The sequence below is a fragment of the Pelodiscus sinensis genome, chromosome 19 (assembly GCF_052426305.1).
Source record: "Pelodiscus sinensis isolate ZL-2025 chromosome 19, ASM5242630v1, whole genome shotgun sequence".
In the NCBI taxonomy this organism is placed as follows: domain Eukaryota; kingdom Metazoa; phylum Chordata; order Testudines; family Trionychidae; genus Pelodiscus; species Pelodiscus sinensis.
This window is the reverse complement of record NC_143070.1, coordinates 10,701,282-10,728,700: the sequence shown is the minus strand read 5'-3', so window position 1 is coordinate 10,728,700 and position 27,419 is coordinate 10,701,282. Positions and strand designations below refer to the sequence as shown.

General features: G+C 51.1%; 1 protein-coding gene across 3 annotated transcripts; it reads left to right on the top strand.

Moving 5' to 3' along the window:
• The first annotated feature begins 1,399 nt into the window (after nucleotides 1-1,399).
• On the top strand, nucleotides 1,400-25,504 carry LOC149522163 (E3 ubiquitin-protein ligase TRIM11-like). Of its 3 annotated transcripts, none has more exons than XM_089770490.1 (7): nucleotides 1,400-2,208; nucleotides 4,990-5,073; nucleotides 15,147-15,371; nucleotides 15,692-15,714; nucleotides 16,386-16,501; nucleotides 17,518-17,577; nucleotides 22,978-25,504. In XM_089770490.1, exons 1-7 carry the CDS (start codon nucleotides 1,657-1,659, stop codon nucleotides 23,490-23,492), a joined length of 1,575 nt encoding a protein of 524 aa, XP_089626616.1. In that variant the 5' UTR covers nucleotides 1,400-1,656; the 3' UTR covers nucleotides 23,493-25,504. The 3 variants fall into 3 exon arrangements, with proteins under 3 accessions (XP_089626616.1, XP_089626615.1, XP_089626614.1); XM_089770489.1 differs by having other exon boundaries at nucleotides 1,401-2,208; nucleotides 15,141-15,371; XM_089770488.1 differs by having other exon boundaries at nucleotides 1,401-2,238; nucleotides 15,141-15,371.
• Nucleotides 25,505-27,419: the final 1,915 nt, after the last annotated feature.

Here is a 27,419-nt window from a genome sequence, read left to right as displayed (position 1 = left end):
TCATGGTCTGATGAAAAGCAGCCTAGAACACTCAAGAGAGATGGCGAAGGAGGACTCTGAGCCATTAGCTATTCTCTTTGGAAACCTTGGAAGGTGGCAGAGGTTCCAGAAGATCAGAAAAGGGTAATTGACCGGCCAAGCTAGAGAAAGGGAAATCGGGACATTCATTTGTGTAACTGGAAAGATCACAGAGCAAATAAATAAGCAGGCATGTCAAACTAACTTGAGAGCTTTGACAAGGTATCAGGCTTGTGAATGGGAGGAAGTGGCTGACATGGTCTTTCTTGCTTTTAGTGAAGTTTGTGATACTAATATAACCTAGGTGGAGCTACAGTAAGGTGGGTGCCAAACTGTTTGGAAAATAGTGCCCAGGGTGTCATTATCAGGAGTTTACAGTAATGCTGGAAGGGCTAAGGAGTGGTGTCCTGCAGGGAACAGATCTAGATACATTTTTGTTCAAAATCCTCATCACTGCTTTAAATAACAGCTTTGAGTTATGGGTGAGAGTGGGGGACATGCAGTAATAACTCCTCAAAATGTGTGGGCAGAGGCAGTGATGCAGCCAGAGGACCAATGAGAATGGGGGGGCCACCTTGCTGCGCTTTGCCCAGTCTTGTCCATATGTGGGGGGGAGAGGGGAATAAGGCAGGGCAAAGGCAAAGCAAGAGAGGGGTGGAACAGGTGCGGGGGTTACCCCAGCCCTTGCTCGGCCCTCTGGGTCCTCCCTCACAAGTCCTCAGGGAGTGCACTTATACAGGTTGTGAATGAGAACCCATGGCAAGGAGTTTGCAAGTGCTCTGGACCACAAGCTAAAAAGGCATCATCGGGGGGGGATAACTCAGTGGTTTGAGCATTGGCCTATTAAACCCAGGATTGTGAGTTCAATCCTTGCAGAGGCTGTTTAGGGATTTGGGGCAAAAATTCATCAGGGATGGTACTTGGTCCTGCTGAAGAGACAGGGGACTGGACTTGATGACCTTTCAAGGTCCCTTCCAGCTCTAGGAGATAGGCAATTTCTATTATTATTAGTGTAAAACTCCAGGGGGAAGCAAAGCTCAGCGCTGTGAGCAAGACACAAGATGTAATTTGTGTGCGGCCCTCCCTGCTGATTAGTCCCCAACTGGGGCCCTGGGGGAGAAGAAGCCTCAACCCTGCCAGCAGCCCCGGGCCTGCAGAAATGTGTTAGGTCTGGTACCAGTGCGCGACAGCAGCACTTCCTTTCCCTGCGGGGTTGGGCTACTCCCAGGAGCAGTTTCTTGGAGGAGCAGCCCCTGACTCCTGCCAGCCACAAACTTCCGGGGCTCGCCGAGCTGGTCCGTACAGAAAAGCCAGCCAATGGCCCGGCAGCGCTCTCTGGACTAACAGCGCCTGGGGAGGGGATCGTGGGCTCTGCTGGGCCCGCGGCAATGTCGCGCATGCGCCACAGCCACCAGGAATTGGCGCATGCGCTGGGTCTATTGACGCGCGGCGCCAGAGGGGAAGGTGCTACCGGCGGCAGGTTCTGAGGCGGCGGCGGAGATCGGGCGGGGCCGAGCGAGGCGGCTGCCCCGGGCCCCGCAGAAGCGGCGGGAGACTCGCGGGGGCAGGGGAGCGGCTGTTCCCCGAGCGCCTCTGCGCCAGGACGGGACTGTTGCGTCTGTCGCTGCCGGAGCGATCATGGCCGCGGCCGCCGATTCGGATTCGGGTTCCTCTTCCGGCCGCTTGGGCGGTGTCCTGAGGCAGTTCGTGTGCCCGCTCTGCGGGGGCTATTTCAGAGACCCGGTGATCACCAGCTGCGGCCACAGCTTCTGCCACGTCTGCATCAGCCGCGCCTGGGAGCGGTGCCGCGACTCCTTCCCCTGCCCCGAGTGCGGCGCCGCGTCCCCCGAGATCCGGCTGCGGCCCAACCGGCAGCTGCGAAACGCGGTGGGGTCTGCCCGGAGCCTGCCGCCCCTGCCCCGGGCAAGCCGAGCCGCCCGCACAGCGCGGAAGGTGCACAGGGCACCTATAGACCGGCTTTCCATAGAGCGGAGCCCTGAGAGGGAGCCCTGCCGGAAACGGCGCCGCTCCGGATTCCCGCTGATCGAGGAGGCCCCGTCCGTCTGCCCGGGGCACCGGGAGCCCCTCGGACTCTTCTGCAGCCAGGACGAGCGGCCCCAGCACGGGAGCCGGCCCCAGCACCGGGGCCACGACTTCCTGCGCATCAAAAACGCCTTCCAGAAATACCAGGTCAGGACCGGCTCACCCGTTCTCTGGGAGGTGAGTGGGGTGTAGTGGTTCTCCTTGGGCTCTGGGGAGGGTATTTGGGGGTCTACCTCGGTTGGATTGGTGGGATACACCTGGACTCTCCCGCTAGCACTGCTCCAGCCTCTTTACCTCCCCAGTTACTTAAGAATAGTAATAGAAATGTAGCCTGTTAGTCTGGTGTAGCTGAAGCAAAATGCAGGACTATGTAGCACTTTAAAGACTAACAAGATGGTTTATTAGATGATGAGCTTTCCTGGGCCCACGAAAGCTCATTATCTAATAAACCATCTTGTTAGTCTTTACAGTGCTACATAGTCCTGCATTTTGCTTCAGTTCCTTAAGGGAGGAGTCGTTGCTCTGTCACTGGAGAAGGCTCTGAAATCAGCTGAAGAGGCAGTAAAGACTATGGCAAAGTCCTACACCTGGGAAGGGGAAAAAATCAAGTGCATTTAAAAGGCAATAACAGACCCAGTGGTCGTCCTGCCTTCTACTGCAGCAAGGGGCAAGCCAGGCTAATGAGTGGACTGCATGAGTGGTCCTTCTTCATCTCAGTGTGCTGCAAGGTTGGTGTAACCAAGCCAGTCTTCCAGACTAGGGGACTATTGCTCACTGCACTTGTGTAGCTGGACTCTGCGTGGGACACCGATTGAACTGTAGCAGCTCTGTGTTTGGATGCAGAGGGAGTGCACTAGGAATGTTAAATATCAGTTCATTGAATAGTCCAGTAACCTCACGAATTCTTATTAGTTACTTGACTGTTCCATAGTCCTGGGGATGGGGCTGGCAGCCAGTGCACAACAGGCCTACTCCTGAGGAGCCCTCTGCCAGCCAGTGTGGGGTGCCAGGCAGGAGCTGGTCTGCAAATGAAGCCAGTTTAAAACCAGCTCGCCTTGTGGACTGGCTACCTGTCACCCTGTGCTGCTGCCTCTGATACAAGGTGATAAAGGGGGTGTTTGAGCTTCCAGACGCAGCATGAACCGGAATTGAGCTTGGCTGCCTGCCTAGCTCCAAATATACTTCTTAAGTGCAGAGCTCACAGGGGTAGGTCCCAGACCCAGCACAAGCTGGGACTGCGCCAGGCTACATGCCACTAGCTAAAAAATTTATTGGAGGAGAGGGAATGAGTGTACTCTATAGCATTAAGGGATAAGCTTTTGCTTTTGCTTATTGGTTAATTGACTATATTACACCCCTAGAGTGCATGGCTCTCTGTCTCTTGTGACTTATTATCTTGGACTCTTTTCACTCCTCTCTTCCCCAGCAGAAATGAGCAGCAGAGGTGGGCTGGGGGGGAGGTACACACACAGCCTGGCTGGGGAGGAGGGGATGCTAAGGAAGATAAAAGAAGGCGACCTTTCTTCCTGCCCGTGATTAACAGTATGTCTCTGTCAAAAGAAAACTGACACTAAACCAGAAGTCTCAGAGGGGTAATGTGTTAGTCTGTAACTAAAACAAACATAATAAGCAGCAAATGGTCCTGCAGCACCTCAGGGACTAACCAGACATATATATGGTATCATGAGCTTTCATGGGCACAAGCCACTTCTATGCATTATCTCAAGAAGTGGGCTGTGCCCATGAAAGCGCATGATACCATTGATATGTTTTTTATTTTATTTCTAAGGTGCAACAGGAGCACTGTTTTGTAAGTTTTTTTTAGTAAAACAAAAGGGTAGGGGAGGATGGGGCAGAAAAGCAGCAATCAAGGCTGCAGAATGGAAAGGAAGGTGCTGCCTCTTAGGTGGATTTGTTCTTAACTAGACTGGAGTAGCTGAAAACTTTTATGTAGGAAAAAGACATTTTCTCTTGTATATCTAGGCTGGTCTTTCCAGGTGGTAGCATTTTAAATGAGGGAGCGTTCTAAATAGAGTTGAGTGGGGTTTTAGAGGTCCATTAAAAAATGCAGCACATTCCTCCTCCTCCTCACCCCTGGAGAAAAGTCTCAGCAGGTAGCTGTCTGAGTCTGTAACTGTAAAAACAGGGAGGACTCTGTGGTTCCTTAAAGAGCAACAGAAGGCCCAAGGGAAGCCCATAGTGAAGAAGAGACAAGGGGTCAAATTAAGAGGGACTGTTCCTGGAAGAGACAAGGGCCAGGGGTGCTGAAGGACCAGGGAGGCCACAAACCAGCAGGGTTGATGCCCCAGTGACTGTCTGAGAGACAACAATAGAAGGTAGCCAAGAGGGCTTCTATGACCGAGAGGTCCCAGCAGGACACTGGGACAAGCACTGCAGGGCATAGGGTCCAGGGGAGTCCGGCCTGTGTGTGCAGCAGAGAAGGCTCACTGCCAGGCAGGAGCAGATGGGGTAGATGCGGCCAGCGAGTATGAGACCATGGTGGAGGAGAACGTACGTCTGTGTGGCCAGGTGAAAGAGGAGGAGGAGGAGAAGCAAGTGGCAACTAGTGCAGGCTAGGAAACCTCCCTACCCAAGAGGTGGTGATCATAAGGAGGGGTGTGATGAAGACCAGCTGGCCTAAGGAGGGTGTGATGAAGTGCAGATGGCAGACATTCTCTTTGCTTCATGTTGCATATGATTTCTACTGTCCTGTAGTAACTCTGTGTATACCTCAGTTTCCCTGGGCACTGCACCACTATCCCGTGACCCAAAAAACCCATCTTATGGCGGGCTATTGGCTAGTTTAGAAATAATGGGCTTAGTAGTGTGGATTCTTTGCTTGTTATTTTGAAATAAGGAGAGTGTATACCAGGGCCCCGTTCCATACCCCTCACAAGGAAACCTCCCGGCTCATTTCTGTTTTTTCAGAAAAAATGTGTGGCCCACATGAAGACACTGAGGAAAGAGAGAGAAAAGCTGCGGCAATGGAAAGCAATGGGAAAGAAGTATCTGGTAGGTGCCTGTGGTTATGAACCAGCAGGGATGGGGAGTGGGAGGGAGGGCTGCTTGGGGGCAGACTCCTCTGTGGCCTTGGGGAAGGTGGTGTATTTTGTTTCTCTCTGATCATGGATTGCTAGGTTAGGGTCAGGTGTACACAGGCTCTAAACTTCCATTTCAGTTGATATGGGGGTTTAGCAGGGATCAGTTTTGGGATGGGTTCCGTTTAATACTTTCATCAACATTTTAGATATTGGCATAGAGAGGAAGCTTATTAAGTTTGCAGATGATCCCAAGCTGGGAGGGTTTGCAAGTGCTCTGGAGGACAGGGTCATAATTCAAACTGGTCTGGACACACTGGAGAAATGGTCTGAGGTAAACAGGATGAAGTTTAATAAGGATAAATTATGGCTCAAACAGAGACATCACCTAGAGGAGGATCTATTAATAGAGTTTCCCTATTTTCTAGTCAGGATGGAAGTATAGGTCAGATCAAATGAGACACAATCCAATGAAAAAGAGTCTAACACATCAGGAAATGGCAGTTAGATAAATAGTGACAAATTATTCAAGTGCTTATATGCAAATGCTAGAACCTAAATAATAAAATGGGTGAACTAGAGTGCCTCGTATTAAAGGAGGGTATTGATATAATAGGCATCACAGAAACCTGTTGGATTGAGGACAATTAATCGGCCCCCTGATCAGGACAGTGATAGTGACTATGAAATGCTAAGGGAGATTAGAGAGGTTATCAGAATAAAAAACACAATAATAGTAGGGGATTTCAACTATCCCCATATTGACTGGGTACACACCACTTCAGGATGGGATGTAGACATAAAATTTCTTAACTTAAATGACTGCTTCTTGGAGCAGATGGTTGTGGAACTTACAAGGGAAGAGGCAATTCTCAATTTAGTCCTAAGTGGAGCACAGGTTCTGGTCCAAGAGGTAAATGTATTTATGTATTTATTTAATTATTTTTACCCCGCCTTTCTATTTAAAATATTGAAGGTGGCTTACAAGAACAAACAAACAAAAATACAAATATATATAAAAAATTAAAATATGAGAATTTAAAAAGAAACCTCAGAGGGACATAACCAGCTAAAAACCTATAGAGAGGAGGAAAACACACATACAGACTCAAACATTAATAAAAGCACGAGTAAAAAGGGTGGCTTTAGCCTGACGCCAAAACAAAGCTAGCGTTGGTGCCATGTGAATATCCTGAAGAAGAGAATTCCACAGCCTGGGTGCAAAAGCTGAGAGGGCCCTGTTCCACGTAGATGTTAATCTCATCTCCACAAGTGGGAGAACACGAAGCAAAGCCTCCCCAGCTGACCTCAATCCCCGGGCAGGTTCATATGGGAGAAGACAGTCCTTCAGATACCCTGGACCCAACTTATTTAAGGCTTTATAGGTCATAACTAAAACCTTAAATTATGCCTGGAAACATACCAGAAGCCAGTGCAGCTGCCGAAACACTGGCATAATGTGCTCCATATAATTAGTGTTTGTTAAAACTCCAGCAGCTGCATTCTGGACCAGTTGAAGTTTCCGAAGGCTCTTTAGAGGCAGCCCTACATAAAGTGCATTACAGTACTCCAGTCAGGATGTAACAAGAGCATGGATCACTGTGGCCAAGTCATGTTTGTTCAGTAAGGGTCGCAGCTGGCGGATCAAATTAAGTTGCCCAAAGGCACTCCTGGCCACCGAAGAAATCTGATTGAATGGGACCTCTTGGAAATAGTGACTATAATGTAATAAAATGTAACATCCCTGTGTTGGGGAAGACACCTCAGCAGCACAACACTGTGGCATTTAATTTCTGAAAGGGGAACTACTTAAAAATGAGGAAGTTAGAAATTAAAAGGTACAGTGACAAAAGTAAAATCTCAGAAGCTACATGGAAACTTTTTAAAGACACAATAATAGAAGCCCAACTTAAATGTATACCCCAAATTAAAAAACACAGAAAACCAAAAAAGTGCCACTTAACAACAAAGATGTTAAATGTGTGGTTTAACAACAAAGTAAAAGAAGCAGTGACAGATAAAAAGGCACCATTTCAAAAGTGGAGGTCAAATCCTAATGAGGAAAATAGAAAGAAACGTAAACTCTCTCAAATTAACTGTAAAAATGAGAAAAGACAAAAAGGATTTTGAAAAACAGCTAGCTAAAAACTCAAAGTAATAGCAAAATGTTTTTAAGTATATGAGAAGCAGGAAGCCGGCTAAACAACCAGGGGAGCGCCCTGGACAATCAAGATGCAAAAGGAGCACTCAAAGATGATACAATTATTGTAAAGAAACAAATTCTTTGCTTCAGTCTTCGTGGCTGAGAATGTTAGAGAGATTCTTTCTGGGTGACAAATCTTAAGGATTTGTCCCAGATTGAGGTGTCCTTAGAGTAGGTTTTGGAACATTCACCCAAGAGTTCTGAAAAGTCAAATGTGAAATTCCAGAACTAGTAATTGTGCTCTGCAGCCTGTCCTTTAAATTAGAGTCTGCACCTAATGACTGGAAGATAGCTAAAGTGATGCCAATATTTAAAAAGGGCTCTAGAAGTGATCCTGGCAATTACAGATCAGTAAGTCTAACATCAGTATTGGGCAAATTAGTTAAAACTATAGTAAAGAATAAAATTGTCAGATACGTAGATGAACATAATTTGCTGGGGGAAAGTCAACATGGCTTCTGTAAAGGGAAATCTGCTAGAGTTCTTTGAGGTGGTCAAGAAACATGTGGACGGGGCGGATCTGGTGGATATAGTGTACTTAGATTTCCAGAAAGCCTTTGACAAGGTATTAGAATCCGAGAATACTAGGAGTAGAAGAGACCTCAAGAGGTCATTGAGTCCAGTCCCCTGCCCTCATGGTAGGACCCAGTACTGTCTAGACCATTCCTGGTAGACCTTTATCTAAGCTATTTTTAAATATCTCCAGAGTTGGAAATTCCACAACCTCCCTGGGCAATTTATTGCAGTGTTTGACTACCCTGACCGGCAAGAAAGTTTTCCTAATGTCCAACCTAAACCTCCCTTGCTGCAGCTTAAGCCCATTGTTTCTCGTCCTATTCTCAGAGACTAAAGAGAAGAATTTTTCTCCCTCCTCCTTGTCACACCCTTTTAGATACCTGAAAACTGCTATCATGTCCCCTCTTAGTCTTCTCCTTTCCAAACTAAACAAGCCCAATTCTTTCAGTCTTCCTTCACAGGTCATGTTCTCTAGACCTTTAATAATTCTTGTTGCTCTTCTCTGGACCTTCTCCAATTTCTTCACATCTTTCTTGAAATGTGGTGCCCAGAACTGGACACAATTCTCCAACTGAGGCCTGATCAGCGCAGAGGAGAGTGGAAGAATGATTTCTCATGTCTTGTTCACAACACTCCTGTTAATGCATCCCAGTATCATGTTTGCTTTTTTTGTAACAGCGTCACTTTGTTGACTCATATTTAGCTTGTGATCTACAATTACCCCTAAATCCCTTTTTGCAGGGATCTAGACAGTCACTTCCCATTCTGTATGTGTGAAATGGATTGTTCCTTCCGAAGTGGAGCACTTTGCATCAGTCTTTATTAAACTTCATCCTGTTTACCTCAGACCATTTCTCCAGTTTGCCCAGATCATTTTGAATTATGACCCTATCCTCCAAAGCAATTGCAACCCCTCCCAGCTTGGTGTCATCTGCAAACTTAATAAGCATCTTCACTATGACAGTATCTAAATTGTTGATGAAGATATTGAATAGAACCGGTCCCAAAACAGACCTTTGCACAACCCCACATCTTATACCTTTCCAGCAGGATTGGGAACTGTTAATAACTACTCTCTCAAAATGGTTATCCAGCCAGTTATGCACCCACCTCATACTAGCCCCATCTAAGTTTTATTTGCCTAATTTATTGTTAAGAATATCATGAGAGACCATATCAAATGCCTTACTAAAGTCTAGGTATGCAATGTCCACCGCTTCTCCCTTATCCACAAGACTCGTTATCCTATCAAAGAAAGCTATCAGATTGGTTTGACATGATTTGTTCTTTACAAATCCATGCTGGCTGTTCCCTATCACCTTATTATCATTTCCTTAATTACTTGCTCCATTATCTTTCCTGGCACAGAAGTGAAACTGACTGGTCAATAGTTTCCTGGGTTGTCTGATTTCCCTTTTTATTGATGGGCCCTATATTTGCCCTTTTCCTGTTTTCTGGAATCTCTCCCAACTTCCTTGATTTTTTCAAAGATGAGAGCTAAAGTCTCAGGTACCTCCTCTGTCAGCTCCTTGAGTATTCTAGGATGCATTTCATCATGGCTCGGGTAACATGAAGACGTCTAACTTTTCTAAGTGATTTTTAACTTGTTTTTTTTTTTTATTTTATCTTCTAAATCTACCCCCTTCCCATTAGCATTCACTATGTTAGGCAGACTTCTCAGGGAAGACGGAAAAAAAGACGACATTAAGCATCTCTGCCATTTCCAAGTTTCCTGTTACTGTTTCTCCCTCCCCACTGAGCAATGGGCCTACCCTGTCCTTGGTCTTCCTCTTGCTTCTAATATATTTATAGAATGTCTTCTTGTTACCCTTTATGCCTGTAGCTAGTTTGAGCTCATTTTGTGCCTTTGCCTTTCTAATCTTGCCTCTGCATTCCTGTGTTGTTTGCCTATATATTCATCCTTTGTCATTTGTCCTAGTTTCCATTTTTTTTATGATTCCTTTTTTATTTTTAGATGATGCAAGATTTCCTGGTTAAGCCAAGGTGGTCTTTTGCCATATTTTCTATCTTTTGTACGCAGTAGAATAGCTTGCTTTTTGGCTCTTAATAATGTCCATTTGAAAAACTGCCAACTCTCTTCAGTTGTCTTTCCTCTCAGTCTTGCTTCCCATAGGACCTTACCTACCAGCTCTCTAAGCTTACCAAAATCTGCCTTCCTGAAATCCATTGTCTCTATTTTGCTGTTCTCCCTAATACCATTCCTTAGAATCATGAACTCTATGACTTTATGGTCACTTTCACTCAAGCTGCATTCCATTTTCAAATTCTCAACCAGTTCCTCCCTATTTGTTAAAATCAAATCTAAAACAGCTTCCCCCCAATAGCTTTTTTTCAACCTTCTGAAATAAAAAGTTGTCTCCAATGCAGTCCAAGAATTTATTGGATAGTCTGTGCCCTGCTATGTTAGTTTCCCAACATATATCTGGATAGTTCAAGTCCCCCATCACCAGGGCTCGACAAATAGTGTAATCTACTCACCCGTGGCGAGTAGATTACAACCTGGAAGTGCCGGCGCAGAGTGATCTGCACATGCGCAGATCGCAAAACCGCACAGCTGGCGAGCGGGGTCGCTGCCGCTCGGCGAACCCTGCCCATCTCCACCAAATCCTGTGCATTGGATGATTTTGTTAGTTGTTTAAAAAAAGCCTTCTCCACCTCTTCCACCTGGGTAGGTGGCCTGTAGTAGACTCCTAGCATGACATCACCCTTGTTTTTTACCCCTTTTAGCCTGACCCAGAGACTCAACATGTCCATCTCCTATGTCCATCTCCACTTCACTCCAAGTGTGTACATTTTTAATATATAAGGCAACACTGCCTCCCTTTTTTCCCCATCTGTCCTTCCTGAGTAAGCTGTACCCTTCTATACCAATATTCCAATCGTGTGTATTATCCCACCAAGTCTCTGTGATGCCAGCGATGTCATAGTTGTATTTGTTTATTAGCACTTCGAGTTCTTCCTGCTTATTACCCATACTTCTTGCATTTGCATATAGGCATCTAAGATACAGATTTGATCTTTCCTTCCAGTTCTGCCTTGTCCCTCCTTTCTCTTTGCTATTATAGGCCACTCTCCCTCCCATTTCTGACCCATCTTCCAGGTCTCCATGTTTTTCATTTACCCGTGGCCTTTGGTCACCCCCGTCGAAGCTAGTTTAAAGCCCTCCTCACTAGGTTAGCCAGTCTGTGTCCAAAATGGTCTTCCCCTTCCTCGAAAGGTGAACGCCGTCCTTTCTTAACAGTCCTTCTTGGAACTGCATCCCGTGGTCGAGGAAGCCAAAGCCCTCCTGGCAACACCATCTTTGCAGCCGGGCATTCACCTCCAGGATGCACCTGTCTCTGCCTGGGCCCGAGCTTTGACAGGAAGGATCGCAGAGAATACCACCTGTGCTCCAAACTCCTTCACCCGTACTCCCAGAGCCCTATAGTCACTTGATCCGCTTAGTGTCACATCTCGCAGTACCATTAGTGCCCACATGGATGAGTAGCATGGGGTAGTAGTCAGAGGTTAATCCTCGACAATGCCACCATAGCATCTCGGATACGGGCCCTTGGCAGACAGCACCTCCCCGAGATGACATGTTAGGGCAACAAATAGGCACCTCCGTCTCCCTCAGAAGAGAGTCTCCGACCACCACTACCCTACGTTTCCTATTTGCAGTGATGGCAGCAGACCTCCCTGCCTTAGGGGTACAAGACTTCTCCTCCTCCGTTGTAGGGGGTGATTCCTTATCTCCTGGATCAAGAAGAGCATAATGATTTCCCAGTACCAAGGTGGGAGGGTTGGGAGCAGGGGTGGAGCAGTGCCTGCTGCCAGAAGTGACCAGCTGTATGGGTCCACCCTGAGCCATCTCCTCCTCCACCAGTGGTGTGTCGCCAGTCTTGTGTACTGGGACAGCTACCTCAGCTGTCTCCTCATGAACACTGTCCAGGAATTGTTTGTGGATTTGGATGCTCCTCACCCTAGCCACCTCCTTCTGTAGCTCTCCCACCTGCTACCTGAGAGATTCTACCAGCAGGCACCTTTCACATTGAATGTTCCCCCCAGCCTGGATTTCAGTAAGTGGGAATTGCAAGCCACAGTCCCTGAAAAACCACACTAGGATCTTGGTAAAAGCATCCATGCTCAGACGTTCTCTCTGGCTACAGGTGCAGGTGGAGGAGACAGAAGCAGTGCTGGCACAGGTGTTGCTGGTCTTCCTGACTATCATAGGACTCCCTCTTAAACTCCCCTGTCTGCAGCCTCCCCCCCCCCCCCCCCCCCCCCCCGGTCACTCTGCCTCCAGCTTTTAAAGGCTGCTCGCCTAGGTCAGGCCTACCCCCTCGTTAGTCACACATGGGAAGGCTGATCAAGGAAGGGAATAAAGGTCAGGCACTCAGTCCCAACTTCCACAGAAACTGAAACTGAAATCAGAATCAAAATTCAAACAGTCGAGCAAACTCACTCACACCAAAAGCTAGTCCTCTCGCCTGGCATCCTGTTCAGCAGCAGATCTCCTTCTCTCCCTCTTAAACTCCCCTGTCTCCAGCCTCCTGTCCGCTACATCGTTTGGTCCCCTCACCAAAGGCTCTGAAGGAAAGTGGGTTGTCGTGGAATAAGAGGGAAGGTCCTTTCATGGATTGAGAATTAGTTAAAAGACAGGAAACAAAGGGTAGGAATAAATGGTCAGTTTTCTGAGTGGAAAGAGGTAACTAGTGGGATCCCTCAAGGGTCAGTCCTGGGATCCATCCTATTCAAAATATTTATAAATGATCTGGAGAAAGGGGTAAACAGTGAAGTGGAAAAATTTGCAGATGATACCAAACTGCTCAAGGTACTTAAGACCCAAAGCAGGCTGTGAAGAGCTTCAAAATGATCTCACCAAACTAAGTGATTGGGCAACAAAATGGTAAATGAAATTGAATGTGGATAAATGTAAAGTAGTGCATGTTGGAAAAATAACCCCAACTGCACATACAATATGCTGGGGACTAAGTTGGCTAGAACTACTGAAGAGAGAGATCTTGGAGTCATTGTGGATAGTTCTCTGGAAACATCCACTCTGTGGGCAACAGCAGTGAAAAAAGCAAATAGAATGTTAGGAATCATTAAAAAATGGATAAAGAGTACAACAGAGAATATCTGATTGCCTCTATATGAAACCATTAGACGCCCACATCTTTAATACTGCATATAGATGTGGTCGCCTCATCTCAAAGAAGATATATTGGCATTGGAAAAGGTTCAGAAAACAGCAACAAAAATGATTTGGGGTTTGGAACGGGTCCCATATGAAGAGAGATTAAAGACTGGAACTTTTCCGCTTAGAAAAGAGGAGACTAAGGGAGGATATTATAGTCTATAAAATCATGACAGGTGTAGAAAAAGTGAATAAGGAAAAGTTATTTTCTTGTTCACATAATATAAGAACTAATGAAATTAATAGGCAGCAAGTTTAAAACAAACAAGAGGAAGTTTTTCACGCAGCGCAGAGTCAACCTGTGGAACTCCTTGCCAGAAGATGTTGTGAAGACTGGGACGATGTAACAAGGTTCAAAAAAGAGCTAGATAAATTCATGGAGGTTAGGTCCTTCAATTGCTATTAGCCAGGATGGATAGGAATGGTGTTCCTAGTTTCTGTTTGTCAGAGGCTGGAAATGGATGAGAGGAGAGGGATTACCTGTTCTATTTACTCCTTCTGGGGCTCCTGGCATGGCCACTGTTGGCAGACAAGATATTGGGTTAGATGGACCTTTGGTCTGGCTCATGCTGGCCGTTCTAATGTTCTTATAAATGCAAAGTGCTCCACTTAGGAAGGAGCAATCTGTTTCACACACACAGAATGGGAAGTGATTCTCTAGGAAGGAGTCCTGCAGAAAGGGATCTAAGGGTCAGAGTCAACTACAAGCTAAATATGAGTCAGCAGTGTGATGCTGTTCCAAAAAAACCAAACATGATTCTGAGATACATGAACAGGTGTGTTGTGAGCAAGACACGAGAAGTCATTCTTCCACTCTACTCTGCGCTGCTTAGGCCTCAGTTGGAGTATTATGTCCAATCCTGGGCACCACATTTCAAGAAAGATGTGGAGAAACTGGGATAAGGTCCAGAGAAGAGGAACACAAATGATTAAAGGTCTAGAAAGCATGTCCTAGGAGAGAAGACTGAAAGAACTGGGCTTTAGTTTGGAAAAGAGAAGACTGAGAGGGGACGTGAGAGCGGTTTTCAGGTATGTAAAAGGGTGTCACAAGGAGGAGGAAGAAAATTGTTCTCCTTGGCCTGTGAGGACAGGTCAAGCAGCAATGGACTTAAACTGCAACAAGGGAGGTTTAGGTTGACCATTAGGAAACACTTCCTGCATGTCAGGGTGGTGAAACACTGCAACAAATTGCCTAGGGAGGTTGTGGAGTCTCCACCGCTGGAGATATTTCAGAGCAGGCTGGACAGACACCTGTCAGGGATAATGTAGATCAGGACTATACAACTTTGGAAGGCCCTGGGGCCACAATGGTACTCACAGCACATACTGAGGGCTACAACTTAAATGCAAATATATGCAAATAAATTAATCCCCATCAGTGTGAAAAGTTAAGATAGTTCTGCTGTTCTTAATAAAATACAGTATTTACCCGGTTCCCACCTATACAACAGCACTTTTAATGAGCAATGATGGTCCAGGAATTTAACTACTAAAACGCATCTCAACAAAGGTCCATTATATTGACTCACCATTGTGGAGCATGTTTCCAGTGGAGGCCATGTTCAAAGGATCCCACCTACGGGCTCCATGTTGAACCCCGCGTAAACCCAAGCTGCACCATGGGCTGCAAGCAAACAACCCACGGACCATGTGCTTGGTTCTGCTGTGAGAGCAGGGGACTGGACTTAGGGACCTCAAGAGGTCATCTCCAATTCTTGTGTTGTGTGATTCTGTCTTCACATCTAGCTGTATTCTGTCATCCCCAGAAATCCTTCCCCAGTGAACTAAATGTCCCTGTGAAGAGCTGTCTGCTGGGTCTGGTCATTTCGTGCATTAATGTGTTTATTTTTTTCTCCTCCCTGCATCTCTGTCAGGATTAGGGCTCTGGGCCTGAATCCCTGGAGCCCATGAATAACATAACCTGCTGCCCATGCCAGGCCTGGAACCATCCCTTGCAAAGGGACACGGGGCAAAGGGGAAGCTGGGAGAACCCCTCCGTCTAGTGCCACAGGGCACTGATAAATGTCACAAATCGGAGAGTTTGCTGCGCACTCAGTTCCCCATGAAAGGGCCCCAGGCTCCATCCATGGCCCTGACCAGCCCTTTCCCTGTTTTCACACAGAAACAGACACAAGCCAAGCAGCAGAAGGTTGTGGCCGAGTTTCAGCAGTCGCGCAGCTTCCTGGAGGAACAAGAGCGACTCCTGCTGGCCCAGATGCAGAATCTGGACAAGGAGCATGTGAAGCACCAAGCCAAGAGGGGCAGGAAACTCTCGGAGCAGAATTCCCATCTCAGCGAGCGGATCCGGAAGCTGGAGGGGAAGTGTCAGAAGCCAGCGAGTGAATTCCAGCAGGTGAGACCGAGGGGAAACAGCCCAGCACCCCACTCAGGGAAGGGAGGCTCCTGAATCGCAAGCGCTGGGGTCCAGCCGTCAGGTCTGGGTGTAACTCGGCGGGTGCTTTGCTGACTTGAGTGACTCTTGTGCTTTGCAGAGTTATAGGCACAGAGCTATTAGAGATGGCAAAGCCCCATTTGCTCAGGGGATCTGGGGTCCTGGGGCCTCTTCCCATGTTTACAAAATCCCTTCCCTGGTATCCCATGTATGTCCATTGGAGCTGAGATTCTTTTCTCTCTCTTTCTCTCTCTCTCTCTCCCCCCCCCCCCTCCCCCTAGGACTTCAGAAGCACCTTGAGCAGGTAGGTGGCTCTCTCACCTCCTCACACTACACAGTGCTGGGGAAGAGCTTGGAGTTGCTGTTGGGGTCGCATCTCCCCAGGGCTCTGAAGCACAGTGTGTGGGGAAGGTCACATGCTGGATACAAATCTCTGACTCATTTCATTCTGAGATTCTCAGCCTTGTTCAGATGAAAGTGTTTTCTAGAGCTACCACCTCCCTGGGATCTGGCGGGTGGGACATGGGCCTGTCCCTGCTGGGCACTGGGCACCATTCAGCCCAGGGCAGCAGGGATCCAGGGGCTTTCCTGCCCAACGGCTGTTTGGAGACCTGTGTGGGATGAGCGGGGGAGGGGGAGCTTGTGTCTCAGTCTAATTTTTAGTGGGCAGATTCTACAGCCCTTCCCCTGGGAACCTCCCGTCCCTCAGCGCCTGGCGGCCCAGGAGTGAATTGGCCGAGGAGACTCAATTCCCCTTTGTCCCCAGAGCTGGTCTCTCCAGGCCATATATGAAGGATATTAGCGGGTCCTTTTGGGGGAAAGCAACACGGCCATGGGTGGTGCTACCCCTGCTCTCAGGCTGGGAGAACTGGGGGAATTCTAACTCCTGGCCCATCAGAGCAGCGACTCGCTGGCCAGAGGGTAAGAACTGAGTCACTCAGTGCAGGGTCACCGTGGGATGTTGTGTCTCCCCAGGTGTGAGGAGGGGCAGGCCCAGCAGCCCGAGGAGATGCCTCCTGAACTGGAGGAGAGAGTCCAGGATTTCTCCCAGCAAACTCCTGCGCTGTTGGAGAGTCTGAGGGCGTTCAGAGGTACCTAGGAGGGGGGAGTGAGTTAAGCATCTGAGATTGTGGAAAGAGAATGGTGCTGATAGGCTGGTTCATAATTAAATTAATTGTCTGTTTAATTGGGGGGTGAATGGCACACACTTGGGATCCAAGACACTCAGAGTGACTAATTCAACACCTTACTTGTTGCAAACACAGGCTAGGAAATTACAGTGACTGAGCGTGAGAAATGACAGACATAGAGAAAGAAACACGCCCAGTTCCCTTCTCCTGGGGCACAGGCCGGGCATTATGCCTGTCCCTGAGAGGGGTGGGGTTGGGGAGAGACAGAGGGAGGTGGGCCATGTAACACTGGGCCCCTGGCTCTCTGCTTCGTGGCCCAGGCACCCGGGTCCATTGTAACTGGGATGTGACTCTGGCTGAGCCTGAGGCGAGCCCGGTCCTGGCTCCTGCAGCAACTGAGCAGCGGGTCACAAGTGGCCTCCCCGCCCTGCTCTGCCGGCACAGGGTGAATCTGGCCCATGGAGCCCACCTCCCCTGCCTCAGTTTCCCCAAGGATAAAGTGGTTTTCTCCTTATTCCGATTGTTGCCTCTGGAGGGCGAGGGCCCATTGTGTACTCTGTGTAGAGACACTGAGCAAATAGCCCCGCAGCTCCCGGCCAGAGCCAGGAGTTCACATACGCTGAGTCTCGCATCAGTGTGAGGGGGGGCCAAAGTGGGTGAAGTGACTTTTAAGGGAAAGTCTTTGCAGGGTCTGTGTCAGGCCCTGACAAAGGCCATAAGCAACTGAGGCAAACCCACTGGGGTCTGAGGAGATGGAGGCAGGGCAGGAGGAGATGGAGAGGGAATGATAAATCTCACCCACAGCTTGTCTGTCCTGGGACGGCCGTGGGGCTGCAGGGATGTCGGGTCCATGGCCGGGAGGTGCCAGAGTGAGAGCAAACAGGAGATTTCAGCCCTTGTCATATGAGTGTGTCTGTCACACGACAACCCGGCTCTGGGCTCCCTGCAAACCTGAATCTCCCTCTCTCCTCCCCCAGACACTCTGCCGGCTGCACTGGAAGCACAAAGTGGGGACCTCTTAGGAGCGTACAGACCAGGTGAGCTGCCTCGGGCCTCATGTCCCCTCAGAGCCAGGCCTGCTGGCCACTGCCGGGCGCAGTGCGGTGCCCCAGGACACGCAGGCACCAGGCAGGCTTCTTGGTTGACTTAGCACCACTGGCCAGGAGCCAGCCATGGAAGTGACTCCACAAACTGCCCCTCCCCGAGCCACTTCCTGCACCCCAAACTCTGCCTCCTGAGCTCCATCCCACAGCCAGTCCAGAGCCCAACCCTTCTGCCCAGAGCCCCTCATCCCAAGTGCTCCCCTAGAGCCCTCAGCCCTTCCAGAAGCCCATCTTCCTGTCTCGGCTTGCAGCCCCTCCGGTGTCCAAAACCCTTGGCCTTGCCCCCAGCCTGCAGCCCCCTACATCTGAAATTCCTCATCCCCCCCAGACCCACTCCAGAGCCCCTAGCCAGAGCTCTCTCACCCTCCTGCACCCCACCTACCTGCCCTAACCTGAAGCTCCCATTTAGAAACAAACCCCCATTCACGGGCCTCACCCCAACCCCTCAGCCCCATCCCCCACACAATTTCTACGTGTGGAATGACTTTTGTTCTGTGACTTCTCCCCTCCATACTGGTGCACAGAACACATCATGGATGTTAAAACGAGAGGGAACACTGGTCATGACTCCCCCTCCCCCCCCCCGCTTTTAACATGGGCTTAGTTGGGGGGCAGGAGGTGACGGTGCCCCTCCAGACAGCAAGACTTGGGCAGGCCCGGAGCTTTGCAGGCAGCGACTGTCCTTAGTGGTGTGGCAGCTGGTCAGCACCAGCCTCTAGAACCCAGACTCATAGAACCACAGAATGGGAAGGGATCTTGAGAGGTCATTGAATCCGGTCCCCTGCCTTCTCTGCAGAACCACCTTGCTCGAGCCTCTGGAGGTCCTGGGTGTATTGGTGGTTTCCTTTGTTCCTCCCGTCTTCGTCAACCCTGCCCTGCTGCCTTTCCTCTCCACTCTGGGGAGGCTGACCATGGAGTTCTACCACATGTATTTGGACGTCCTTTGTCTAGACCTGGCCAGCGTCTGGGCCAAGTCCTTGGAGAGTGGGGTCCTTCTTGGTTGAGCAGGCGAGCCGTGCCCGCCTTACTGCCTAAGAGGGGTGACCTCCATGATCTGAGGAACTGGTGTCCCAACTCGCTCCTCAGCATAGACTATAATCATCGTCAGTGCCATCTCCCTGAGACTGAAGTCCATTCTGGCGGACATGGTCCGTCCATCCAGACCAGACCTACACTATCCCAGGCCACACCGTCTTTGATAACCTCTATTTGGTCTTGGATCTCCTAGACCTTGGGTATAGGGATGGTCTGTTCACCCTCCTCACCTTGGATCAGGAGAAGGTGTTTATCCAGATGGACCACAGGTATCTTCTGGGCAATATGCAGGCCTTTGGCTTTGGGCCCCATGTTGTGGGGTTTCTCCAGATGCTGTACACCTCCACGGAATGTTTGGACAAGTTCAACTGGACCCTGACCAATCGGTTCAGGTTCTGGTGGGGAGTACGTCAAGGCTGCCCTCTGTCAGGCCAGCTGAATGCTCTGGCCATGGAGCCCTTCCTCCATCTCCTTTGCAAGAGGTTGACGGGGTTGGTGCTCCATGAGCTGGAGATTTGGCTGATCCTGCTGACGTACACCGATGACATTCTCCTCGTGGTCTAGGACCTGGGCGACCTGACGCTGGTGGAGGCCTGCCAAGCCATCTACTCAACAGCCTCCTCCACCCGGGTCAACTGGGTCAAGAGCTTTGGCCTGGTGGTTGGGGACTGGTGGCAAGCAGGCTTCCTTGCATCCACGCTTCAGGCCATCAGATGGAGTGTGGGTCCGCTGCTCTATATCAGCGTTTTCCTTTCTGCCTTGCATCTCTCCCCGCCAGAGAAGTGGAAAGGTTTAGAGTCCAGGGTGGTTGAACGGTTGCAGAGATGGACGGGACTGCTTTGGTGCCTCTCCCTCTGTGGGAGGGCACTGGTACTTAACCAGGTGGTCCTGTCCATGCTCTGGCACCGTCTCAGCACCCTTGTCCTGACCCCAGGTTTCCTGACCCATATCCAGCAGCTAAAGCTGTGGTTCTTCTGGCCAGGACTGCATTGGGTCTCTGCAGGGGTTCTCCATCTTCCCCTGGAGGAGGGAAGGCAGGGCCAGATGTGTCCTTTGCTTACAGGCCCAGCAGAGGCTCCTATTTGATGCAGGTAGTCTGGTGTGGAACATACTGGCACACGCTTTCCTTTGCTGCTTCCAAGGGCACCAATATTACCGGCAGCTCCTTGATTTGAGGGGTCTAATGTGAGACCTCTCCAAGCTGCCAGCCTTCTACGAGGACCTCCTCCGGGCCTGGAAGGTGCTTGTCGTGACCAGGTCCTTGGGAGCCACCAGGGGGGCAGACCTCCTCATGAAGCCTCTGCTACACAATCCCCATCTCCGTGTGCAGGCAGCAGAGTCCCTCTCGGTGTACCAGAGGTTGGTCCTGGCAGAAGTCAGCAGAGTTGGAGACCTCCTGGACTACAACTGGGGAGACTGGGTGGATCCTATGGTGCTCGCCCTGTGCATGGGGCTCTCCACCCTACGTACTCCCCCATGCGTACTTCAGGAGGTGAAGGATGCTTAGCCACCCACTGCTCGGGTGTACCTAAACAAGGTCCTGTGAGAGGGTGCACCCCACCTGTCCCTTACACCTGGCCCTCTCGATCTCTCCATCAGCCCCCATTCCCACGTACCTTCCCGACCACCTCCCCACTGTCACCTGAGCCAGTTGCACACGCTGCAGCCAGTCCTCTTCCAAACCGTGCCAGAGTCATCTGTACACGCTCGTGCTTCACACGCTGCACTTCCCCACCCTCGTGTCCCATCCAGATACCAAGTGGTAGGACTGCCTACTAGCAATAGAGAGTGGGGAGCCCCAGTGGGCCAGCCTCTCTTCTGCCATGGCTCCACAGCCTGCTGGGTACATCAGCTGGAGAAGTCTCCACAGCACTGAGAGCACGGGCATGTACTTGGGGCACTTCACCCCCATTCCTGATAGTTGCCGCTTCTGCGGTGAGAGGGAGACCCTGGCGCACGTTTATTTTAAGTGCACCAAGTTACAGCCCCTCTTTTGCCTCCTCCAGAATCTCTTGTTAAGCTTCTGGCTGCACTTTTCCCCTCACCTGTTAATTTACGCACGCCCCATCCTTGGCCCCACAAAGTCATGGGATCTCCTGGTCCTCCACCACCTGGCTCTGGCCAAGATAGCAATTTATAAAACCAGGGAGCAGGGGTTGGCCAAGGGAGGGGCCTGCGACTGTGGGGCCTGTTTCCCCTCCTGTGTCTATTCACACATCCGGGCAGAGTTGCACTGGATGTTGTCTGCTGGCTCTCTGGAGATGCTGGCCGAGTTCTCTGCTCGGGGTCCCCGTCCGGCTCCCTTGTTTTGGCCCTATGACCTTCACCCCTGTTTTCTCTTTATTTGTCCCCAGTGTCACTTGGCATTTTGGGCTCTGTGGCCCTCCCCACAGGCTACAGGGAAGCCCTCTAGCTGTGGGCTGGCTAATGCCCAGTGACCTCCCGGACTCCCACAGGACTGCATTTTTGTAGCCACCTGTCCTGGCCCTGCCACACCTCCCATTGACCTTTTTGCCACAAAGGCAAACAAAAATTTACCCTTATTTCAGTGTCAGATGCATTTGCAAACATCAGGGTACGTAAAACCCTGGGACTGACCATTTTTACCCCACATCTAGTGCTTTTGATTGGTTTTCTTCTGCATGGCCAGTCTGCACCATCTGGCAAGCAGGGGAAACCAGGCACCATTTTCTTTGGAAAGAGCTATTAGAAAAGGGGGGGAGGGATGAATGTCATTTGCTGCACTCGGATTCAGAGTTTGGCTGGGTGGAGTGAGCAGGGAAGGGAAGGGAAGAGGGAGACCATGGGCAGGAGAGGGCCTAGGCAGAGCAGAGGTCAAATGTGAGCGTGGCCACAGGCTGTGATGTTGCCTCCCCAAGCAGAAGCTTCACCCACCACCCCTGGGTGGGAGAACCAGGCTTCTAACAGATAAAAGAGAGAAAGTTGATGAACCAAAAAGGCCTCTCAGGCTCTGTTCCCAGGCTGCCTACATTCAACAGTGGGGAAACCATTTACAGCCGCCTGCCTGTCCCCTTCCTCCTTCTGCTCCACTCCCCTTGCCCCAGCCATGTAGGCTTATAGCTCTCCATGTGATCTCCTTTTCCATCCTATCCAATGTGGTTTTTGGCACCCGTCTCTACCCCTCTCCCCTCCAGGACAGCGCCCTTGTCCCTCCCTCCTGGCTGTGTGTGTCTGGCATGCTTGGCCTGGACTGGCCTCTTTGGCAGCTCTCAGCCATGAGCTCCCCTTGTTCTCTGGTGCTGGGGTTCAGGGTCCAAGAGGGGAGATTCCCTTCTCCCAGTGACTGAGGGCCTGTGCCCAGCATGGACTCTGCGGCACTCGGGGACGTTGCTCTTTCTCCTGCTCCCTGCAGAGGACCCAAGAGTCCATGGGAGGGTCCCTGCTCTGCTGGGGGAAGGGATGGATCAGACCCCAGAGCACCAGGGCACGGGGCACAGACAGAGGCAGCCCTGGGCCCATGGCAGGCAGCTGGGGAGCTGCTGAGAGCAGAGCTCTGGTCCTGTTCCCCTTTTCCTCTCCCCCCATGTGAGCTCAGCTTCTCTCTCCCTCCGCCCAGCCCCCGCTGGGACCCCCCTCAGCTCCCTGGGGCCCCTCTTCCTTCTGTCACCCCTGAGTCAGCCTCCTGCCATGGCTGGGACAGACACCCCCGTTCCCTCCGCACGGCGCCTGGGCACCCCCAGTGCAGGACTCGCCTTGTTCAGCCTCTTCCCGCCCAGCCCAGCTGGGGCCAGTCCCTGCCCCTCCTTGCTGGCTCTGCGGGGTCTGGGCGCTGGGCCGGAGGCTGAGCAGCCTGGTGGGGGGCAGGTCGGAGCTCTGCCCAGAGCCCCAGCGCGGCAGGAAAGGAGCCGAACCCAGATGGGCCGTGCGCAGGGAGACGTGTCCCAGGGGGAATCTCAAACCCTGCCCAGAGACAGCTGGGACCCAGGGACATTTCAATGGGGAGGGGCCCAGCCGAGGGCAGGGCCTGGATCCAGCCAGCCCTGACCAGGCAGTTTCCATCCCGTCCCTCTGGGGTCCCCGGCCCAGGGAGAGGGGGGCAGATTCCCAGTGTCAGGGCCCCTCTGATCTCTTCTCTCTGCCACGGCCCCTCCCTGCCAAGGAGTGAGCTGCCCCTTGGGCTGGGCCGAGACCTCAGGGCTGCTCCCCACTCAGAGCCGGGCGCCCCTGGAGGCAGGAGAGTCCCTGAGTCACTGCCCAGCTGGGGCAGATTCTGTCACTGACGCCATCGACCCCCCCCCAGGGCCGAGCTCTGCCCCTCACGCTCTGATTCTCCCCCAGCCAATGTGACTCTGGATCCAGACATGGCGCATCCCAACCTCGTCCTGTCGGAGGATAGGAAACGTGTGAGACAGGGAGAAACACGGCAGCCACAGACCAACACCCGGGAGAGATCTGGCACTTGGCCCTGTGTGCTGGGCCGTGAGGGCTTCACTTCGGGGAGACACTGCTGGGAGGTGGAGGTGGGGGATGGGCGCTTATGGGCTGTGGGGGTGGCCAGAGAGTCTGTGAGCAGGAAGGGAGGGATCAGACTGAGCCCCAAGGACGGGATCTGGGCTGTGCGGCGGTGTTGGGATCAGTTCCAGGCTCTCACTGACCCTCCCAACCTCTTTCACTCGAGCCCCCCCAGCAGGATCCGGGTTTGTCTGGACTGTGACCGGGGGCAGGTGACATTTATCGATGCTGGAACTGAGGCCCCGATCTTCACTTTCCCGCCGGGCTCCCTCCCTGGGGAGAGAATCCGACCCTGGCTGGGGATTTGGGGCACCAACATCGAGCTCCGACTGTCTCTCTGACACCAGCCCCTATGGCCTCACACACCCCAGTCTCTGTGACCCTGGAGGACTCCCCTGTATCCAGCCTCTGGCTTCTCCTCTCTATGACCCTGAAACCTCCTCCCCCCACTCCCACAGCTCCAGAGGAGCGAGGTGGAAGAAACCTACTGCAGCCCCAGGGAGGAGACAGGCCCTGAAGGGTAGAGGTGGGGGTTGGGCAGGAGCAGAACTAACAGCCAGGCTGGGGACAGGCAGCGGCGGGGGTTGTGCAGGGACCCGGCAGAAAACAATATCTGGGGGTTCCCTTTTGACAATGCAACACAGAACCGGCTCCCGTCCCCACTCAATCACCTGGGCATATCACACCCATCCTGGCTTCCTCCTTTCCCCAGGGGCGTGCAACCTTAGTCTCCAGATGGAGGCGCCCTCATCAACTAACCGAAGAGTTGGTGGAAATCCTATTGCCTAGTCTATTAGCTAATTTATTTAAATATCACACCCCTAGTCACCCCCCTGCTGCACCCCCGTCCACGGGCAGCTGTCACCTTCTCCTCCATGGGAAACTCCTTTGATCAGGCTCTTGAGGCCCTGCCACAGTGACTGTTGCTCTTGAGGGAGGGGGGTGTCCTTGCTGAAGCAGCCTGGGCACAAACACGGCCCCACAAGTGAGAGGAGCTCCAGAAAGCTCTGAGCCCAAGGAGACTCCTGTGGTGCCTTCTTCATTCTGTCCGTGGACTGCGGTTCCACCGGGCCTGGGTCTCTGAGGTCCAGTACACACCACCTGGCAGGGACATCTCTTCCCCACCCTACGGGGAGATTTCAGCACATCCGGTAACGTGCCTGAACCACTAGTGCTTACTGCTGGAACTTTAACAACCAAGTTTGCAGCCCCATAAATACGCCTAGCCAGCCACGTCAGCATGACCACAGTCAGGGAGGCGAAAGAAGGGGGGGTTGAGTGCCACAGAGAGGGCAGCTTGACCCTATGTCCTTCCTGAGGCCCAAATCTCTAGTGAAATCCCCGAGGTATACATTTAGAAAAACAGGAAGCTTGTCTAAATGCCCCAGGACATAGACCTGTCAGGGCCCCAGGCATGGAGTCTCTGAAAAAGAAAAAACGCATCTGCCGAAAGTGATGATTAGATGAAAACCTCTTGCCTAATCTTTGAAAAGTGCTTGCCTAACATATGTTTGAGTGACATGTTATTGTAAATACTAATGGATGAATAAAGAAGGAAAGTTTGAGTTAGTGGGACAGTTTGGGGGACACTTGGAGGGACACCTCTGTCACGAATCATGGGTAGTGTGAATGGTTAGCAAGAGTGCACGAGTCAGTCATCAGTAAGTGAGCTGAATAGAGGCCATGCTGAGGTCCAGGCAAGAACCCCAGAGGATTATGGACTTGTTTATAACTTTAAGAAAAAGGACTGTGAGATAAAAGAACTCTGTGTATGTGGCTGAGGCAGCGTTTCCAGCATTGCCAGATAAGAAAAAGTAACAAGGGAAGAATCTACCCAAGGACAGACCATTGTTTCTCACTCGTGCTGAGGCAAGTGGTGAAAAAACGGATATTTCTGGATCAGTCGTGGACACACCAGTAAAAAGAAAGGGGTATCACTAATGGATATCACCCCACCTGGTCTGTGTGCAACCAGTGGATGGCATCCCACCGGACTGGCACCTGCTGAGGGGCTCTACAACAGACCATTTCCTCCCATGAGTTGGAGTCCATTGATTCAGTATATTGGGGTGACGCACATCGGACTTCTGCCTCAACCAAATTAACCAACGTTACCTGGGGTCTGGCCAGCCCGAGAGGGCGTGTGTGTGAGTGTGTGTGTTAAATTGGGTTAAGAATTAGATTTAAATTAAGTATTCCATTTAATTATTGCTTTTAATGCCTTTTTATGCCTGCAGTGCCTTTTAATGTCTTTCGGTTTGTTTTAATTGTTTAAGTACTAAATATACATATACATATAGTGCTCTTAAAATTTCCTCCTGAATTGCTTGCAATAAACTTGTCAAGAGTACAATCTGTCTACTGTGGATCTCTTGTTTGGTGAGCCGAGTATAATACACGGTCAGGAGCTCTGTTTGGTTGACTTGATCACCTGAGCAGCAGCAGAAGCGCCCTTTTGTGACACCTTGAGGACTCTTCGCATCTGGATGCATCTCCGTCCCCACTGGCAGACGGCAGACTAGCTTTCGGAAGCTTCCCTCGAGAGCCACTTCGGTAACTGTTGAGGGTGGGGGTGTTTTACTCACCTGTTGCGGACGTGTGTAAGTGCTTAAGACTAAAGTTAAGCTGTAAGTGAAAGTGCTCTTGTGTTGTCCTGTTTCTACCATCCCTCTATCGGCAAGTGGGCAAGGAAAGAATGTCCCAAGTGGCCTTCCATCTGAGAAAAACAGGACATTTTCTGTGTTGTTTTTTTACCAGATGGAAGCCACAAATACCGGACACCTGGCAACTCTACAGGGGCCAGGGATGAGCATTTAAATAGCATCCAGGGGCAGGAGAAAGGGCAACGTCCCCAAGTGCCCCACAGTCCATGCTGGGCACAGCCCATCAGTCACTGGGGGGGAAGAGAAACTCCCTTCTTCGACTTCCCCCAACCCTCCTGCGCCAGAGAACAAGGGGAGTCCAAGGCCAAGAGCTGGGAAGGAGGCCAGGCCAGGCCAAGCAAGACAGAGAAAGAGACACAGCCAGGAGGGAGGGAGGGACAAGGGAGCTGTCCTGGAGGGGAGAGCGGGAGAGATGGTGCCCAGAACCACAAAGGATGGGATGGAAAAGGAGGTCACAGGGAGGGCTCCAGGGCTGGGGCAAGGGGAGTGGGGCAGAAGGAGGAAGGGGACAGGCAGGAGGCTGTAAATGGCCTCCCCACTGCTGAGTGCAGCCAGCCTGGGAATAGAGCCTAAGACGCTTTTTTGTTTCATCAGCTTTCTCTCTGTTTTGTCCGTTAGAGGTCTGGTTCTGAGGGGCAGGAGCAGCAGATGCAGCAACACCTGGACCCAGTACGTTTGGTGGGACACAGCCCCAGAGTCAACTTCTTGTGAGCAGGGTCTGAGTGAATCCTCTTGATGCCCATCACAAGCTGGGGTGGCACAGTTTTTGGGTGCAGACCATATTGGCACAGACAATCCTCCCCTCTCCCCTCCGCAGATGCCCAGGGCTGGAGCTGCTTGGCCCAGCGCTCAGTTCTGGGATGGTTTGCCAGGCACTTCAGTGAGCTCGGTGAGAAGTGCAGCTGGGAAGTTACTCTAGCACTCCCCCCGGGCTGTGTTTTCTAATGGACACCTACCCCCCGTTCTCAGGCACTGGGGGGCGCTCTCCACTTGGGGGTGTTTGCTTTGCACAGATCTCTGGGGAATGCTGAGTGAGGGGCCCCCGAATACAGTTTAGATATTGCCATGCAAATACTGTTACATGGATTCACCTCCGTTTGGGCTATTGCTGATTCTGCACCATTGACATTTCGTCCAAACACCTTTGTACTTGTGGATAATCTGAGCTGTTTCTGAAGTTTGGCCCCGCGTATTTTTGTCTGATAAAACTTTGTAGTCTATCCTCAAGCTGGCTCTGTGAGGTTTTAAAAGGGACCCTGGACACTGAACCTGCCCGTTTGCTGCCGACACCACCTGGCAGAAGAGTCATGACCTTAAGGCATCTCTGAACTGTGGCTGCTGGGGCTGATGCCCTGAAATCTCAGGCCCCAGCCTGCTCCCACAGTGAAGGCAAAGGAGCCGCATTGTCACATGGGAGGGGACATCTGAACACTGACAAACCATTGTCAGTTACCTTCTTCTGTAGGGAATGCAAATCTTCTCCACCCTACAACCAAGCAGAGAAACCCAGCTAAAAGTAATGGGAGCAGATGCTCTATCTCAGAGAGAACAAACCACAGCCCATGGGCCCCACCTGTCCTGCCGGCCCTTCTATCCAGCCCTGAG